This window comes from Mustela putorius, unplaced genomic scaffold, assembly GCF_011764305.1.
Source record: "Mustela putorius furo isolate JIRA1106 unplaced genomic scaffold, ASM1176430v1.1 tig00003834_pilon_pilon_pilon, whole genome shotgun sequence".
Taxonomy (NCBI): Eukaryota; Metazoa; Chordata; class Mammalia; order Carnivora; family Mustelidae; genus Mustela; species Mustela putorius.
This window is the reverse complement of record NW_025421987.1, coordinates 24,479,823-24,500,124: the sequence shown is the minus strand read 5'-3', so window position 1 is coordinate 24,500,124 and position 20,302 is coordinate 24,479,823. Positions and strand designations below refer to the sequence as shown.

The 20,302-nt window shown below is 37.8% G+C and overlaps 1 protein-coding gene across 1 annotated transcript in view; it reads left to right on the top strand.

Annotated features, from left to right (window-relative positions):
• The window catches only part of GABRR3 (gamma-aminobutyric acid type A receptor subunit rho3), a 45,025-nt gene extending 26,808 nt beyond the window's left edge, over positions 1-18,217 (top strand). The window contains exons 8-10 of the mRNA XM_004773003.3: positions 2,633-2,785; positions 12,348-12,544; positions 16,693-18,217. Of these exons, the coding sequence (XP_004773060.1) occupies positions 2,633-2,785; positions 12,348-12,544; positions 16,693-16,995 (653 nt within the window). The 3' untranslated portion in view covers positions 16,996-18,217. The remainder of the gene's footprint in view (positions 1-2,632; positions 2,786-12,347; positions 12,545-16,692) is intronic.
• The last annotated feature ends 2,085 nt before the right edge of the window (positions 18,218-20,302 follow it).

Here is a 20,302-nt window from a genome sequence, read left to right as displayed (position 1 = left end):
GATTTTATTTATTTATTTGAGAGAGAAAGAGTGGGAGTGCGAAGGATAGAGGGAGAGGGAGAGAGTCGTAAGCAGACTCCTCACTGAGTGTGGAACCTGACATGGAGCTTGATCTCATGACCCTGAGATCATGACCTGAGCTGAAACCAAGAATGGGAAGCTTAACCAACTGCACCACCCAGGCACCTCCAAATATCAAGTTATTAATCATATATGTGTTTATTCAATGATGCTTAGGTTTCAGAAAGATTAACACTTACAAATTTATTTTAGCTTACAAGTGTATGATAGTTCTGCCTCACATTAATCATGAATTATTAAATATGGCCTCTTGAGACCTAAACCCAGATGTTTTTCTTAGATTAGTATCCTGTTTAAACATATGAGCTTCATCAGAAATAATCTGTTCACATTTATATTCCTAACATTATAACAACCCCCATAACCTCTGTATAGCCAAATCAGCTATACAGGAAAAACTGCACTTCTGGTTCTGGTTAGAAGAGCCAGAAATAGAGTTATAATTATACAACTTTAGTTTCCATTTGATAGCTGAACCATCAGTTCCCACTTTTTCCTTGGCATCTTTACCACCTCCCAAGAATGTTAACAAGCAGGGGAGGGCTTCTGCCCTCTCTTAACTTTCAATGTCCCTCACAATCATGCACTATAAATTTACAAAGAAAAACAAAAATGACTCCTGTCCCTAAAGAATGCATTGATCATTACTCTTTATTGCAGCATAACATAGAGGCTAAAAGTTCAAGTTTTGGAGACGGACTGCATGAGTTCAAATTCCGCCCCTGCCACTTACTAGAAATGTAGGCAAGTTGCTTAGTCTCCCTAAGCCTCAATGTCTTCATCTTTAAATTGGTTTTATAACACTCTCTACCTCATAGAGTTGTGAAGATACATGATTTAATACATTTAAATAATTTAGAATACTGTCTACCATAAATACCTCTGAATACTGTCTGCCATACTCAGGAAATATTAGCTAGTAGAGCTAGTATTAGGTCATCACTGTTTTCAACAACAACGTCATCAGGATCCTTTCAAAACAGAATGAGGCCTTTAGTGTCACAGGCCATTGAAGGTGACAGTGTCCACATATAAAAACCTTCTCGAACATTGTCTTGAGACTGACTCCTTAAGTCTCCCTAGGGGAGATAAGAGATGGTATTGTGGTTGAAGCTATAGGCCAGGAAGAGCTCAACCACAATGCCATCCCTAGTCTCCCCTGCCCTGAAGAACCACACAACAGAACAGGTTTCTCCTGCTCGGTTGACAAAAACAAAATTATTATTCAGAGAATTACGACTAAAGAAAGGACCCTGTTCATAGTTAAAACCATATAAACTAACAGTGTCTTTCTTTATGAAATTCCTCTACAACTTTTCCTTATCTCCTTTAATCTCATGATAATTATATGAAGGTATAATATCAGAGAGGCTGTTATCCCACTCTACAGCTAGAATCAAAATTCTCAGCTGCACACAATAATGGAGTAGGACTATAACATGGGAAATATTAGACAATGAATAGTTCAAAAAATAGTGTATATTCTGACTTTACAATATACTATGTAATGTGTCTTTTATTTCCCTTGGGAATGAAATGTTTTGCTATTCCTGGAACATATATCAACTGATGGTGAGAGAGAACTCCAGAACAGATAAGGACAAGCAGGGTCATCAGCATGTAACTGAGAATAGAATACTAAGAGGAGAGTCTGCCAATTTAGGGTGGGTTTGCTAGATTTATGTTTGGGCTGAATGCCCAAATAGTGACCTGGTCCATCTATTAAGTGTGCCATCTTGAGTTTCCTAAGAAACTACTCCTGAGACTGGTACAAAATGTTCTCTAAACCCTTTTGCAATGCTTGTGATTTTGCTTTGTAATTTTTAACCTATAGTTTCTTGGGTTTGTTTTTGGCTTTACACTTCCTTCCAGCCAGTGTGAAAAAGGAAACCTGAACAAAATTGCGTGAATGTGACCACAATTGTTGCTTCTGATCAGCATGAACCAATCAATATTACCAACATGAGTTTATATAATTCCAACCAGAAGCAAAGAAACATCACCAATTGATTATTTTTTTCAGATTTATTATAGATAAATTAATGGTACCCACTAGTCTTTATGAATCCCTTTATGAATCCCTTGCTACCTAGATTCCAACTTGAAATCCAATGACTCAGTAGCCACTGTGAATCTTTTACTTCAGATAAAATGTTCCCTTTCATTCGTTAAAGTTAATAAATGGTTTATTGGCTGTTGCCCCAGTCATTAGTCATGTATTGAAGACTTGCCCACTTGCAGAAACAATATATTTTGGAGAAAGGTTTTTAAAGGCCAATCCACAAAATATAATTACCAGTCATTCCTGAATAACAGCTATGAAATTTAAGGGGAATCTTTGAATCACCTAACTAAGCAGACTACAGGGCAGTTCAACAAACACGGATGGGGCGACAGGCTCGGGCCCTGTCCTCCTGCTGGGTAAACAGCAATGAGTGTGCTCAGTTCCATGTTCCCTTAGAGCTTAGAGTTTAAAGAAGCACGTGATTTCACTTAGTGTGACGTTTACATGAGGACACCTGTTCTAAGGAAAACTCAATTTTTCTCATAGGTTGGTACAATAGGCTTTTCATCAACTTTGTGCTAAGGAGGCATATTTTCTTCTTCGTGCTGCAAACCCATTTCCCAGCTATGCTGATGGTGATGCTTTCGTGGGTTTCATTTTGGATTGACCAGAGAGCTGTTCCTGCAAGAGTTTCCTTGGGTAAGTACCTTTATGAAATGTTAATATCAGAGAAAGTTCTAGAAGGTTAAAAAAAAAAAGTGGAGAGGAAAAGAGTCATGGCTTACTAGGGGTGGTTAGAGACACGCATTCAGGTTACAACATTTATCTTCACAACCTCAGGGGCAAACTGTAATTGGACTCTTTCCTTGGGAACTGAGGCATTAGGTACGAAGCCTGCACCAGCTGACCAAAAGGGAAATAATAAGGAGAAATTATGAAACTACGGAGCATAAACAGCCTCACTTTAGAAACCTGTCTCCTCACTTTCAGGGAAACCTCCTCATCCTTGCCCCAACCCACTTCTCTTTGTGCGACAAACTTTTGCATCATAAAAAAAAAAAAAAAAAAAAAAAGGATCCTTCAAACTAACGTACGCTGTACTATTGGTATTTGAATATATGACTTCTTGGGTAGGGGGCAATGTTAATTAGAAATCAGGGCTTAACCTAAACACCAAAATCAGAACCAACCCCAGTGAAATTCCAGTTACTATGGTTCTTTACTTGGCAAGAGATTCAGGGGCGGGGGATGGGGACAGACATTGCCAGCTTCATTAAGTCATCACACAGGTATGATTATCTACTCCATCTAGCATGCACGTACCACTGTCACACAGACTGATTTATGGGAACGATTTCAGGCCTGCTTAGTGGTGACTGAGGTCTTATAATGTGGAAGATGCCTGGCTAAGCACTTGGATAACCTGTTACTGAATCAGAACCCGAGAGTCAATCCCACTTGCCTTCTCAGTTGTTTTAGGGCAGAGCTCCCTCATTTCAGCTGATTTTGTTCTTTGACCTGTAATGCTCTACCCAGACAGAAGATTGTTATAAGTGCTTCCTAATCATTGTAATTATCACACAATTCATTCCAGAAAGGGTGATTTCTAAGCTAATGTTCACAAATTATATGCATACTTCAAAAGATCATTTGAAAGACATAAATTGTCATTAATATTAATAATTTGTTCACCTCTTTCCCCTATTAAAAGCTTCAATCTATAAGCAGTTGAGGTTTGACTATCTTCATGGGAAAAAATACCACCTGAATGATAATTAAGTTATTGCGGCTGGGCCTTCACATCGGAGCAGTCGCGCCCTGACCTCGCTACGCAGTGGGGCAGGGGAGAGCTGCACAGGAGATGAGAGGCACATTTCCAGCCCTCAAGACAGAATGAGAAAGACGTTCAGCCTCTAAAGGTTTATGAACATGATTTCCAATCAGATTCCTGAAGCCGACGGCTTAGCTCTTACACTTTGAAAATGACAAGTAATAAAAGCTGGTTCCAGGGCGGGCTGGGGAGAATGGAGAACACTGAAGTGCCTTTAAGTGGCCCCTGAAATTCTGTGCTTCTTGCATCTACATCTGATTCCCTAAGGTGTTGGGAAATTGCTATGTAGATTTATGTAAAATAATATATAAATCAGAACTGTCTCTCTCCCCTCTTAATAAAGGGAACTGTAGTATTCCTATTCCACGGCTACCCTCTCAGGCTTTTGCTTCCTAACACCCTCAAGTTTTCTCAAAGATATTTTGTGCTCTGGGGTCACCTGGGTGGCTTAGTCTGTTAAGCATCCGACTCTTGATTTCAGCTCAAGTCGGGAGATTGAGCCCTACATCAAGCTCTGTGCTGGGCCTGGAGCCTGCTTAAGATTTTCTCTCACCCTTTCCCTTCCCCTCAGTTCTCTTTCTCTCTCTCTCTCTCTCTCTCTCTTCTTGCTCTTAGAAAAACAAAATAAGATAAAGATATTTTGCACTCTGCTTTACTGGCTGTTTCCAAATACTGGGCCAACTGATTCTCCAGAAGTTCCTTCTAACTGTCTATCCCATTTGCCTTTTATCAGTTGTTTCCCCTTCATCACACCCTGAAGTATTTAATACTATTAAGCCTTCTTACCAAATTCAGAACCAAGGGTAATGGTCAAAACCCCAGCCTCCTCTTTCTTATCTGCAAAATGAGATGACTAATACAGTCTTCCAAGGTCACCGTATGAAATGAATGGGAGCTTTCGTCTCAATGGCCTGCCCCATAGTGTTTGATAAAACTAAACAAACTAGCAATAAATTTGGAGAATTCTGCAAATAAATTTGCAAATAAATTTGCAGTACTCTGTGCTAGCCTACGTTTTCTCCTCTTTTAGACTTTTCTTTCACTTGTCTTCCTTGCACTCCTTGAGTCTGGGATAACTCCCTCCCAAGGTTTTGCTTGTTTTTGATTTGCTCATCAAATGGAGCAAGCCTCTTGTTTCTGACTACTGTCTCTATGGAAAAAAAGAAAAAAAAAATCCCAAATCTAAGTCTTTATCTCAGATCTTTCTCTCAGGTTCCAGGTAGTATTCCCAGCGGCCTGCTGGACCTCATCTCCAGGTTCTACAAGTGTTCCACTTGTTCAAAACCCAGAAGATTGTTATTGCCCCCTCTAGACTCCTGCCCTAACTCCATTTTTCTCTCTTGGCTTTTCTTGTTCTTTTAAGGGCCCCCAAGGTGTTGAATCTTTCATAGTTGGAGCCTCAATTTCCTTCTTAGTCTTTAGCAGTCATTCTTAGGTATTATCTGGAACCCCAGAGAGATTTGTTTTTGTGGGTTATATCTATCATTATTAGCCATGTTGGATATTAAAACAGAATTTTTAAAAATATGTGTTAGTCCATTTAAATAACAATAACCTCATTACAAGTTAATACATTCTATGAAAAATAACTTTTTTTCTAAAAGAAAAAATTAGTGAGAGGAGAATTGTTGTACATTTTTGCAGATCTTTAATATCTGGCCTTCTGGAGAATAGTTGGATTCTCACCTCTGCTTCTTCAGTCTGATGTAAAAGTTTCAGCTGAAATGCAGGGGGAAAAAACTGACATTGCTCAGATATGTGGATGGAGAAAAAAAGCCACATTTCAATAGTGTTTTCCAGTAATTGTGCATAGTCTTCCGTGACACTGTACCAAAACTCAGCAAGTGACAGCTTCTTAAAGGTTAGTTACAGTGTGAAATCTGAAACCATATCAATGAATTTCTTTCTATTCTATTAGATTAAAATGCATTGACCTACCTTGCATTTTGACTGGATCTTTTTACCTAGGCATCAATCATTTGAAAACTATTAGTGCACTGAACTATATCTTCCCAAAGCTCATGTAATGCACTATACAATGTCAAAAAAATCACATTTGGGGCATCTGGGGGGGAGGTCAGTCAGCTAAGCGTCCAACTCTTTATTTTGGCTTAGGTCATGATCTCAGAGCCCTGTGTTGGGCTCTATGCTCAGTAGAGAGTCTGCTTGAGATTCTCTCTCTTCCTCTCCCTTTGCCCCTCCCCCTGCTCACACTAAATAAATAAATAAATAAATAAATAAATAAAATTTTCTAAAAAGTCACATTTATTAATGTCACCATTAATCTCATGAAAAAGTGTTTGAGTAGTGGGAAGCTCTCAAGCTTATAGTGATGGATAGGTATTTAACATCATTTGAGTTTTGATTTGAAAGCTGAAATTTTATTATTAGATAACAAATATCAGGGTTGTTTTATCTCAAGTGAGAGGCTTACATTACTCCGTTTTGAGAAATGTCTGCTAGATACCCAAATCTGGACAACCATAATTTGTCTGTGAGTTGTTATTTTAAGTGAAAGTGGTGTTCCATTTTTCAAAATGTCTGGTGTTCAGTGTGTAACTCAATGGCCTGAGTCCTTTTCCTCCAGACAGCCATTGCTCTTTGGTATGCAAAAGTGCCTTCTATATATCTTTCATTTCATCAACCAGAATATTAAGAAGGCATATACACAAGAGTTATAATGTAATAAAATTAGCAACTTTTCCTGATTTTTTTATTGTGATGCTAAAAGCTAAAGAACACAGTGACTGTTAGATTAGTTGGATGCTTCTGCCTTAATTCATGTGAAGGCAACAATAGCTTTTCCCACCAGTGCTTCACACCGTTGAAAATATCAACATAATGAAAAAGGTAAATAATATCTTAGTGTGAAACCCATCTTCACTACACAGACCCTCAGAAAATGTCTTGGAGAGCCCAAAGGGCCCACTGACCACACTTTGAGAACTGTGGCTATAAGGTATCTAAATCTTCAGAGTCAGCCTTCTTTATAATATCCTTGTGCTTTCTTTTCCATTCCTCTTGCCTTGACCAGACCTGGGACCCTTGTTAATTTTCCCTGGATTCCTCTAACCTCTATCTGCCCAGTGTCATCTTGCAAGGCTGTGAAATCTGACCCAAATGGGAGTAGGGAGCAGAAGTCCAGCCCAAGCTCCATGGGACATGGTTTTGGGTGACATCCTTCAGAAAAAGCAGGTGATATCCACCAAAAAATTTATTAATTTGCACAAAGCTGTAGTCTGGGCTTGTAAAGGCCTTATAGTTGCTTATTTCATTTCCTACTCTTCATCCTGCAATTCAACCCTACTACCAGAGTAATATCTCAGAACTCAACTGTGATCAAAATACTCTCATCTCAAATGCCATTGGAATAAATATTCTCAGTTTGGAATCCAAGGTGTCACTTGAAAGTTGCCAAATGAAATAACGGACACTTGGTTAAATTTGAGTTTTAGACAAGGATCAAATAATGTTTTATAAAATTATATCCTAAATATTGCATGGGATATACTTATACTAAAACTTTACTTGTTGTTTATCTGAAATGCAGATATAACTAAGTGTCCTGTATTTTTATTTGCTACGTCTTCAACCATATTCCTGCCCCTAAGCTTCAACTAGTTTGAATATTCAGTGTTCTCAAACAGCTACCCATGCCTAACTGATTATCTTCCCTATAGTACTTTGGTACCTTTGTTCTTGTTCTTACTCTACCTAGGATGTTCTCTCTACCTATCATTCTCTGTCAAAGACTTGCCATTTCTCAATGGCCATAAGCTTTTGCTAATAGCTCCAGGCAGACATGGTGTCTCCCATATTTGAACTACATGGTGCTTTGTATCTCTCCTAAGGTATCTCTTCTACTTCCTCTATTTTGTATGTAGCCATGGAGTGCCTTGGTAGCTTATCTTGTGTCCTCTATTAGAAGGTGAATTCCTTAAGGACAAGGATCATTATGACCACCCTTTTTGTTTCTGAGTGACTAAAACTATACCCTGCACATATTTGTGCTCAATACATAGTTGTTAAATTGCCAATGTGTAGCCTATCGTGTTTTTAATTAACTATATTTTAGTTACTAACTGAAAACAATGATGATTCATTGCTGGCTAAGACCTTTCCACATTTGGACTCATTTGTGAATTAAGGATGAATCATTTGCTGGTTAAAATCATTTCACATTTGTCATGTTTCAGATGAAAAATGATAGAGGCTAAACAGCATAGAAGTATCCCTTGTGACTTAAGACATAATAGCTACCATAACTTGGAGTGTGGGATGGGTTAAAATACTAATGTATCTTTCTGTTTGATTTGGTGTAGAGAGGAAGTGAGACTATTAGAAAGCTGCCCAATGGTGTCCTAACCCCCATGGAAGGATGAGTAATATTGTACTTTCATCTCTTCTTTCTATGTCCTTCCTTTCCTTGACTCCATTTTTCTCATTTGGCCCCTCTGCATGGGGTATGCCATCTGTATACAGCATATTAAATCATGGGGTCATTTACCAGGAAACAGACAACTGAAGTGTTCAGGCACGTCATCATTGATAAAGAAAAATGTCTCCTAACAGGGAATATGACATATAACTGAAAAAGTAAGTACTTAGGAGCAATTCATTTAACCATCATAGAGGTTACCAGAATTCCAGGCACTGGACTCTGGCACCACCTTTGTGGGATAATGGTTGTGGTTTCTGGCCATAGATTGGTGGTGGTAGGATATCCAGCCTGCCTTCCTTTCTCTCACATTACTTAATATTTTCTTTCTACTTAGGCTTACACGGAAAGTGTTTTCACTCATTTAAAGGCAAATGTAGATACCTATCCCTTCAAAAGAGCTGCCCACAACACAACTTCTGAAGGGATGAACTGACTCAGTAGTTCTACAAGTCATGCCTACATGCTTTATTATCATCACACCAGCCAATGAACCTCTCCTTCATAAATGGCCCAAAATGGTCAATGAAACACAAAGAGGAGTAACTCTTGACAGAGCAAAGGGTTTTTGTTGGGCCCTAGACGTGTCCTTAAGAGTTAATATAGTGAAACACTGTGGGCTAGGGGAGTTGAGTCCCATGTATCAGACTAAATATAGTGTCCTAACATTTTCCTGACCATGCCCAGAAATATCAGTAGGTAAGAAAATAATTTTCTAGTTCCAGCATAGAAACTTTATTTGACTAAATGGTCACTTTATATATTTAAAGTGCCTTTACTAGGATATTAACTTAAATGGATTTGAAAGGAATACATTTTGTTAAGATCAATGTATTTCTAAGGAGTGGCTCAAGATGTAACTGTGTTTAATTAGTAGCTGTAATACTCCTGACTCAAATTCTTTTGAGTTAAGAATTTATGGATCAGCTTTCCCATCCTTTACTTGCAAACTCAAACAATCCCTCCTCCCCACTCTCAATTTTTTTTTTAATTGCTCATTTTAAACAAGGAAAATCTAAAATATTGGTTTCAAAAGAAATAAAGCTATGGTAAATTAGCTGCACTATGTATACTTTGAAGGAAAATAACTGATAGTTACTGCTCTCTGGCAAAAAAAAAAAAAAAAAAAATAGATAATGCAGTTTCCTTTACTGGCTCCATAATCATCAATTTAAAATGCATGACAAGACCTGCCTGGCATATATACTCACATGTTTGTTCTAAATCCTTATTTTGTCCATTAAGCCCCATGTTACTGTCCATTGAAAAAAATCAAGTTCTATCTTAGAAGACCAGTAAGAAAAGACATTGAAAATTATTTGAACTAATAAGGAAAGCTACTGAATATGAAGCCAAGACTATTAAATAAAGCTTCCTTGCCTTTATTGAATGTTTACCCACCGCCTAGGTAAATTAGCTACACGGTGCAGAAAATAATGTGAGCTGGGAGTGGGTAAGTAACTGGCCTGAGTTTTGTCAGGGGCAGGATCGGAACATTTCTATTTGAATGTAGAACCATTGGACAGCTTTCTGTCCACCATTGGACAGCTTTCTAATAGCCTCATTTCCTCTCTACACCAAATCAAACAGAAAGATACATTAGTATTTTAACCCATCCCATATTCCAAGTTATGGTAGCTATTATTTTTGAACTAATAAGGAAAGCTACTGAATATGAATGTTGATGTAGGATTCAATTTTAGCAGTAGTGTCTTGAAAAGAGTGAGACTTTTAGCTTTTTGAAAAACAAAAGTACCTTCATGCTTCCTACATAATTGTACCCCATTTTGTTTTGTTTTTTTAAGATTTTATTTATTTATTTTGAGAGAGAGAGAGTATGAGCAGGGGTAGGGCGCAGAGGGAGAAGGGGAATATCTCAAGCAGACTCCACACTGAGTGCAAAGCCCAATGTGGGGTTTGATCTCATGATCTTGAGGTCATCACTTAAGCCAAAAACAAGAGTCAGACACTTAACTGACTGAGCCCCCCAGGCACCCCTTTACCCATAGGTGTGTAGTGTCTTCTCTCAGAGATGCTTCATGTAAAGAGATTGGTTTATAACCCTTTTTAAAAAAGGTTTTATTTATCTTAGAGAAAGAGAGAATGAGAATGAGTAGGGAGAGGGGCAGAGGCATAAGGAGAGAATCTTAAGAAGACTGTGCTGAGGGCAGAGCATGAGATGGGGCTCAATCCCACAACCCTGAGATCACGATCCCTGTGGACATCAAGAGTGAGCTGCTCAACCAACGGTTGAGGCACCCAGGTGCCCTGAGATTGGTTTATAAGACTAAAAACAAAAAGAGATTCCCTTTACAGATCTAGAATAAGAGGCAGCAGCTTTTCCTGTAAAAAGTATGGGTTCTGCATTCAAACAGAAATGTTCCAATCCTGCCCCTGACAAAACTCAGGCCAGTTACTTACCCACTCCCAGCTCACATTTTTTTTCTGCACCGTGTGGCTAATATTTACCTAGGTGGTGGATAAACATTCAATAAAGGCAAGGAAGCTTTATTTAATAATCTTGGCTTCAGCTACATGTACACCTGTAATGGGAATAAAAATTTCACATCTCCACGCTTATGTAGCAAGGACTGCAAACAGCAACCCCGATACACGGACTGTCGATATTACAGTTGTTGGGGAAGCCTGGGACTCAGTGAGACCGTGGCCTGCATTCAATGGTATGAGCTAGAATGGCACTCGGGTGTCTTCTCCCGGAGTTCAAATCAGGGTGAAGGTGAGATCCCTGGGCCCTCCTGTGGTGACTGCCAAATTGCCATGTCTTTGGTCTGGATCATACAAACACAAAAACTTAATTTGAAATTGAATAGCTCTGTAGATTCGTCATTGTCTTTGATATGGGCTCCCTCAGAGGAGAACCTTGAAGAATTATTGTACAAAGGGTAGAAATGTGTTGGTGAAAGCTGTCCACATGCTGTGTCTGTACATTTAGGAGTAAATCACGGCGTTCTTCCTGCTGTTTGGGACTCTGTCTGTTGACATTAAAATGTCCTCACAACTTATAAAAATCATTAAGGACTCCATTTGCGCCTCCCTGGTGGGAAGTTAGGAAATAAAGCCATGCCAGCTAGTGTACATTTCAAATATTTACAATACTGTACTTTCTCTCCAGGCAGCACTCGCGCAGCAACCCTCTGAGAAATTAGTGCAGACACAGACTAGCCCTCCCCCAGGCCAGCATTTTATTAAGGAAATCTCAGAGTCAGTCTTTCTCCATTGTCCCCCAGAACGCTGATCTCATCACCTCTGTAGCTTATGCCAGAGAATAAAGGAAAGGAAGGGAGAAAAGGAGGGGGAAAGGGAGAGGCACGGGAGGGAAAGGGAGAGGAACTGGCCTTTCACAGGTTCACAGTAAGTGTTTACACTGAACTGAGTCTTCGCCAGCACACTTCCATTCCAAATCTCAATTGAAATATAGCTTCAGTAACAAAGGACAACATAATAGCAATACTGATGGCTCATAAGTATTCTATTCGAAAGAAAAATATGAAACATGACAAGATGACTCCCTGATGAATGAACGATAAAAGACTGACTCAAAGACAATTTCTTTAACAGGAAAAGTGTAAAATGATGGGAAAGGGTAATAGGAAATGTTTTAGAATTTGCTTCCCAGGAGATTTTAAAAATTGAACCCATTTTTATTTTTCTGGGTTGTTTTAAAGAGGCCCAACGGAGACAAAGGAATGCATCCTTAGAGATATGTATGAGCCTGTGAAGTCTTTCCATGGAGGGAAGGAAACACTACGGACAGTTGGGGTAAGGGCAAGAAAAAGATGGAAAGAAAAATCCAAGGAGAGCTTCTTGCTAAGGCTCATGGTGTATATGAGGGTAATGTGCAGAGATCCCCCCCCCACCGCAACCTTGCTCACCAGATATTGTGGGCAAATACATCCACTGGTATAATCCAGCACCAGATCCCAGAACGGAGTGGCTATGTCTCTGATCTTGTCACTACTCTCCAATGGCAGGAATCACGACAGTGCTGACCATGTCCACCATCATCTCTGGCATGAGCCCCTCCATGCCCCAGGTGTCCTACATCAAGGCCGTGGACGTGTACCTGTGGGTCAGCTCCCTGTTTGTGTTCCTGTCAGTCATTGAGTATGCAGCTGTGAACTACCTCACCACCATGGAAGAGCGGAAACATTCCAACAAGACAGGGAAGGTACTGCTTGGCTTTTGGAATGTGAAAAAGACTATCTTTACCTAGAATCCTCTCCTAACAGAGTCGTAAGCCCTTTTATTAAGTCTCCACGCCTTGGCCAGATACAAGTTTACAGGATTTAATATTGAACCTTATTCTGTCTGTGCTGGCTGCTTTCCTCAGCATCCTTACTCACCTTTGCCAGGAGTTTTTTTGTGTGAGGAATTTCTCTCAGTGTGCCCTCTTCATTGACTCTGTCCTTTGAAAAGAAGTGTTGATGTGCAAACTATACCTTTCAAGTAGGTGATGACGATGATGGCAGTGATGAGAATAGCTACCATGTAATGTATTGATATCATACCAACCACCTACCATACAGTATGTCATTTAATTCTGAGTAACCCCCAGAGGTTATATCTTCCTATATCACCTTCATTTTACAGAGGGGGAATGGGAGCAGATAGGGAGTAACTTGGCCAAGGTCACACAGCGCAAGAGGAATCAGGATTTGTTTCTGGCTCTCTCTCACTCCAATAGCTGTGCTCTCAATCCCTAAATGATATATTTTTCTCCACAAAAGCTGGGATTTCTGTTTCTCTTCTTGTCACTTGGGGGAGTGGTAGAACATAAAAGAGAGGTTCTCCTCTCTACAGTATACTGGAAATAAAAGGTGTCTTTTGGGTTTTAAATGTCATCATGTGTTTCTTGAGCAATTGTTTAATAAATATGGATAGATTGACATCTACCTCTTCATTTCACAAAAGACTGGGGCACAAGTTTGCTGTTATAATGAGAACTGATATAAGATATTGTACTTCAAAAACCTGATTGATCATATCAATTTGTTTGTAGTCTACACTGGAAACTATATGTGTGTGTGCATACACAAAGATATGCACATAATTTTAATGTAATATATTCACATTGGTTTAAGAAATTCTTATATGCACAGTTATACATGCCTAAAACATTATTTAATATTTGTTACACTTGTAGTGAGAGCATTTCTTATTTTCAGAGTGTTTTATAGCCTCTTTTCAAATTAAACCTTCATATCAGCTCCATGAGGTAGGCCTAGAGATTAGTATCTCTATTTTTAAAATGAAGCAGCAGAGTTTTAGTGAAGGAAAGTGATTTGCCAAAAGATTCACAGCCAAGAGAGAGGCAATTGCAATTCAGATCTCCTGTAATGCTCCTTCATTCTTCTATTATATATCCTTTGAGTTAAAGCTGTAATAGGAGCTGATTTTGCTTTATTGCTGATGCTTCCATTTCTTTTGTTGACAACGTGTGAGTATGTGTTCCTGCCACATACATTTTCACGGTGACGGCTTGGCAGGTGTGAGGAAACCAGGAACTTTTAGATAAGTATGCAGTAATGAATGGGTGTGTACACATCACCTGGGATTTGTTCAGATTTTTGTTCAGTAGGTCTGGGGTGTGGGATCAGGGAGTCTGCATTTCTAATGAGCCCCAGCTTCTGTTGGTCCATTACACACATAATTTGGATAATTCATGAAGTAAAAAGTGACAAAGAAAAAATGTGTGATGAGGAAAAGAATTTTGTTGTTGTTCTGTTTTGTTTTATGTGGGAAGTTGTTAACCTAAATAAGAGGCACTGTAGTAATCCAGGCCCACCTCTCTCTAGTCTTTTGACTCCAAACTTGTCTACATCTCCCTACCCCCACCAGCCACAGAACATATGTGTTCACACTACTGAATTTCCTTTTTCGTTAGATAGGGTCGTACAAACTCTTCTTGTATACCACTAAGAAGAAAATCTTTTGAATTACTAAGCATCGTATGTTTTTGAAGATTTTTTTTTAATTGGGGTAAAATCCATATAATGTAGCAGTTGCTATCTTAACTGTTTGTAAGTAGTGTTAAGAATACTTACCTGGCTGTACAAGCAATCTCCAGAACTTCTTCATCTGACGAAACGAAAACACTATGCCATTACACAACTCCCCATGTTCCCCTTTTCCCCAGCCTCTGGAAACTACTAGGCAGTACCTTCCCTGTCTTTACAAGGTGAGTCCTGAATTGTCTAGCTACACCAGTGACTAAAAGAATAAGTAGGTTTAGTACGGTGATGAAGTATTAGTGAGACCTCCTGCTCACATATCTAAGGCACTTCCTCCCCACTGCTTTGTCAACAACAAAGATGACATCATCCTCTCTATCTGTCTAGCCCCCACATCTTTCTCTCTCTAAAACTCAGGTATAGAGGAGAGAAGTGTCGCTGGTTATCTCCCAAAACTATAGACATGTCTTTCTACCCTGCGCCTCACCAAGGCATCCTATCCCTTTAACCGTTTCTCATCTCAGACAGCCGGTCCCACTATCCTTGTTAAAACTGCTGTTCTTTCAGAGCCTCTGCTCTGGGCACTAGTCACAAAAAGAATTTAGCAATTGTGTAGCATTTTATAGTTTGCAAAAGTTGTTATACCATTTACAATACCATTTGTTATACCATTTACAACTGCCTTGTGAGATAAATAAGAGAGAAATGCCAACATTCTGAAAATTAAGAATGATGTTTAGGAGACAACCTAAAACACAGAGCTAGGAAGTAGTGGCGTTAGGTTTGGCATCACTTTTTCGGACTTCAAATCTTGTACTCTTTCATTTTGCCCCACAAATATAGGAATGGCCAGTCGGACACTTCTTTGAGATAATTGTGCCTTTGAAGGAGGTGGTTTCACTAGTGTGAAAAATTAAAGACCCATTCTAAAACTGTTTCTACTAGAACAACCAACTTACACATTTGTGGAAATTAGCACCTTACTGGTAAATTGTATACTCTGAGATTTAATCAATTATATAATTGTTCTAAATTATCATAATGTCCAGTAGGATAAGCCAGCAGTGTTCTGGATGACTATAGTGAAACCACTGAAGAGACTGTATTAGTTATTCTATCCTCAGATCCAGAGTTCAAAGTATTATTAATGTTATTTCTGCTCTCTGAAGTTAGTTTTTGAGTCTTGATCCATTTTCATTTTACTATGAAAAGTTTTCTATGGCTAAAACAAAAAAAAAAGGACAGCATAACTTGAGTATGGGTCTTTGGTTAGTTTACTGACTACAAAAAATATTCTCTGTCTCTTGAATTCAGTAGAATATTGGGTTTTTAATTGCTATGAACCAAATACATGTTCTGGCAGAACTCACTCTGTAGCCTCCAATTTGAATTCCAAATAATTTCATCCAGTGGTAGCCTGTTCATATTTGTTTGTTTGTTAAATTCACTGTAGTTCAAGAAGTGATTCAATTTTCTCAGAAAGAAATTAGTAACAGCTGCTTTGTAGACACTGTTCTGTATCAGCAAGAACCAAGATCTCCTTCAAAGTAAAATTTAAAGAAAAATGGTAGTTCAGATTCAATCAGGCACTGGAGCCAGAAAGCACTGATAATTCTCTCATTCTATAAGCAGTTTCAAGTTGTTTAATTGGGCCATGATAGTATCATTTATAGGTACTTACCAGCAAAAATGGGAAGACTTGGCCAATTTGCATTTAAAAAGAGCAGCTAAAATAATTTCTGTCCCCTACTTCAAATTTAAGCATAAATGGATCACCAGATGATATTGTTCTGGTTTGGGGCAAAAACAAAACAAAACAAAACAAAAAAAACAACCCTACACTGACTGGGTGTATTGCTATGTTTTCTCTAAAGAGAAAAATATGTTGAAAAGCAAATCCAACTGGCTTATATTGCTCTTCTGATAAATCATATTCAATTTCAACTTAAACTTAGGGCAAATAATTCATACTACTCAGAAACAAAGGGGATAACTGAAACAGTATTCCTTTCTGGAGAAACATATGAGTGTTCCAGTCTACCAGGCCAGAACTAAATTAGAAGACATTGACATTATAATTGTGAAACATTTATTTGTATAATGTTCAAATATCTCTATAGAGATAATAATAAACCTTGCTAAATCCTTATTAAAAACAAATCTCTATGATGATGTTTTCCATTTATTATTAAAATGACTTTTAGCCAGATACCAAAAACAAAACAAGAATTTTATTCTCTAAAATAAATAAAACGTTCTTAGCATTTCTTGGAACTATTTTAAAAATCTGATTGTTTAGACTTTTACTGTAATTCCTACATACAAAACCATATTCATGACTTACTAACAAAAGTCTTTTTGACAGCCTTCTGGAATGTATAATATTGATAGAGTTCAAGCCATGGCCTTCGATGGTTGTTACCATGACTGCAAGACTGAAATGGACCAGACTTCCTTTTCTCTATACTCAGAAGAGGACTCCGTACAAGAAAGATCCACAGGCAGTCCCAGCACAAATTCATCTCAGATAAAGAGAAGGCAATCCTTAGGAGAGGATGTTGGTAGAATCATTCTGGAGAATAACCATGTCATCGACACATATTCAAGGATTTTTTTCCCCATTGTGTATATTATATTTAATTTGTTTTACTGGGGCATATATGTGTGAGGAGAAATTCCCAATATATGATACTTGTTTGGGAACAGATTATGTTAAAAACAACAACAGCAACAAACAACTCTTCACTATCAGTTTGACAGTACTAGACTAAACTGGGAGTCAGCCAGTCAAGTCTCCTGGATTACAAAAGATTTGAAAGTTGACTGATTTACATCCAGGCAAGAGTTTAAGGTCCCAGAAGAATTTGACTCCATATATAAGAGTCATAGGCATGCATATGACAGAAAAACAATTTCCATAAGGAAGGACTTTGTAACTACATCCCCTAGATCTTCCTTGCTATATAAATATATATTTGTATTTACCTGAGGAATAAAACTATGACAATCATTTGAGAAACATTTATTCCTTAGTGCTAGTCAAGTACCAGATTTCCTAACAGAGTTGAACCCTTGTAAGGAAAAACATGAGCATCAAGGCGGTTCTATGGACACTCAAACAGCTGAGATGCTCATGAAGAACCTCCCTGTGCGTCTCCAACCAAGTCTTTTATCTCATTTCAGTATTATGTTTCATAGATTGTTGACTCCAAGAGCAGAAAATCTAAACTTTGCTCCTATCCTAATATTAAATTAATACATCAATCTTCAATAATAGGATCTTATATTTTGTAGTTGAGTTATAGTTTTATAGCTTTGGGGAGGCATTTAATTAATTAGTTACTATATTCACCAAATATTTATTGACTTCCTATCTGTGCCAGGCACTTTATTAGGTGTTATGTAGTTAAAAACAAAAAATACAAAATGACGTTTCTGCTGTCAGCCTATCAGCAATAGTCAACTGGTAGCTTTCATAAATAGTAAATGCAATAGCTGTAAAAGTAGAGGTTTATACACTATACTATCTGAGTTCTGAAAAGCAGATGCCTAAAGAAGGAAAAGAACATGCATGAAGGGTTGGACTCTCAATTTATAAGCAGCTAAAAATGCTTCCAGACATGACATTGAGTGAAAATTGAATGAAATTTATGTACCCTGCAGTAATCCCATAATAACTTTGGTTGAACCAAATAAATCAGGTCTAGTATGTATTAAATAAATGTATGTTAAGTAGAAAAACCTCCAATGATCAGCATTCATTTTGTAGACTGGGAGTGTGCATGCTTTTTTGTTAAGTATTTTGTGAAAAAATTCCATTTACAGATCAGCCCTCAGTAGGAAGTATGAAATAGTCACCTTCCTATTTTGATTTCTGGCATTGAATTAAGGGAAATAAATTAAATGGTGTGTTACTTTCAGTGTATTGCCATTTATTTCTCCATAAAGTGAACCAAAATCATTTGAGTTATTTTGTGCTGAGTGAAGAAATAAGTAACTTCCTGGTTATTTACCAATAACATTGATTTTGGTTCTTTGCTGTGAATAGACATAAGGTACTAGAAAACTTATTTTCCTTTTCGGTGCAAAAGATTTTAAGGCAAATTCCATCTCTATCATAACTTCTCTAAGTATCTGGGATACATCATTCTATTGTTTTTTTCTTTTTTTTTTTAAGATTTTTTTAAAAAAATTATTTATTTATCAGAGAGAAAGAGAGATAAGCAGGGGGAGCAGCAGGCAGAAGCAGAAGAAGCAGGCTCCCTGCTCCACAGGGAGCCTGATGTGAGGCTTGATCCCAGAACCCTGGCATCACGACCTGAGCCAAAGGCAGAGGCTTAACCGACTGAGCAACCCAGGTGCCCCCTCATTCTATTTTCTCTTCTTAATTTTTATTTATTTTTTTAAACTTCTTTTCAGTGTTCCAGAATTCATTGTTTATGCACCACATCATAATACCCACCACCGGGCTCATCCAACTTCCCATCCCCTGCCCCTCCAAAACCCTCAGTTTGTTTCTCAGAGTCCACAGTGTCTCATGGTTCATCTCCCCCTCCAATTTCCCCCAACTCACTTCTCATTCTATTTTCTTAACACAACTTCAGCAATTCTTTCAAAACTTTTCAAGGATTATATTTTTCTAAGAAACTGCCCCAAATTGAGCTAATATAATTTATTAAAACCCTTCTCCATATAATTGTAGATAGACCATAAATACATTTTAAAACTATTTATCTAATAGTTTGAAAGTTTGACTTAAAAGGAATAGTTAATTTTGTAGGATTATATTTTCAAAATATAGAACTGGTTAATATCCTGTGTGGTCCTATGAGAATGCATCGTTATTATTTGAGCAGAGCACTACGGTTGGGTTAATACTTCTGATTCTGACATACTCTGTATATAACTGATGTTAAAAAAAAAAAAAAAGACAAATCTATAAATGAACAGAACAAACTTACACTGTTCACTTCTAACTATCTGGTTCTTCAGTATGACTGTTTTTCTTCTACTTTGAACTATGCCATTCAGGATGTCTAAAGCTTCCCCTGCACATATTCTCTTCACAATTTCAAATCATATGGATCCCTGAATACATTTGGCAGTCTAGGCTAGAAGAATAGGTCTCCACCATACTACTCATACACTCGGGGTTCCTCCTGAGGAGCATTAATGCACAATTGTTAGCCATCAAACGTAGCTTTTGTTAATGTCTAGAAATGGTCTTTGCACTCTTTCATAATATCTAAAATATGTTTGCTGCTCAAGAGAATTATTAGCATTCAGAATGAGCCCCTGGGACTTTGGCCAGTTTTCATCTCCTTAAATCAGTGGTTTGTGAAGACTGTGAAGACAGAACGGTTTCTGTGAACTTGATTTCTACCAGGGAGCACCAAGGCTTCTGGTTCTGTTATTACAGAAAGAATGAAATCACAGCTACCTGAGAAATGTATGAGTGACAGCATATAATAGTTACCTCATTTTGATTTTCGCTTCATTTACTGATCACAATCCAGAACAGATTGCGTGTGATTGTTCAGTGAGAGATAAGCTTGGATAAAATGTGAGGATTTAAGAAAATAAGCTGCTTTCCAAGATTTAAGAAAAAGCCAGCCAGCTCTGTAAACTGCCTAAATATAGAAATGGGGTATTTTATAGGGACTGCTCCGGAAAAATATATGCAAAGATATATTTTTAACTTATTTTTTATTGTTTTCTGATTATAAAAAAATATAATTTCATTATAAAAATTAAAAATAGCAAATGGCAAAAAAAAATCCACTCAGAATAAATTAACATTTCAATACATATTCTTAGGGTTTTTCTATGACAACATACATTTTTTAATGGAATCATTTTTTATACACTTGCATGTATTAATTTAAGCCCTTATATCATACCAAACACTCTGTTGGGCATACAGTAAAGGTGGACATTCCCTAACCCATTGAACTTACATTCTAATTGGAAATGTG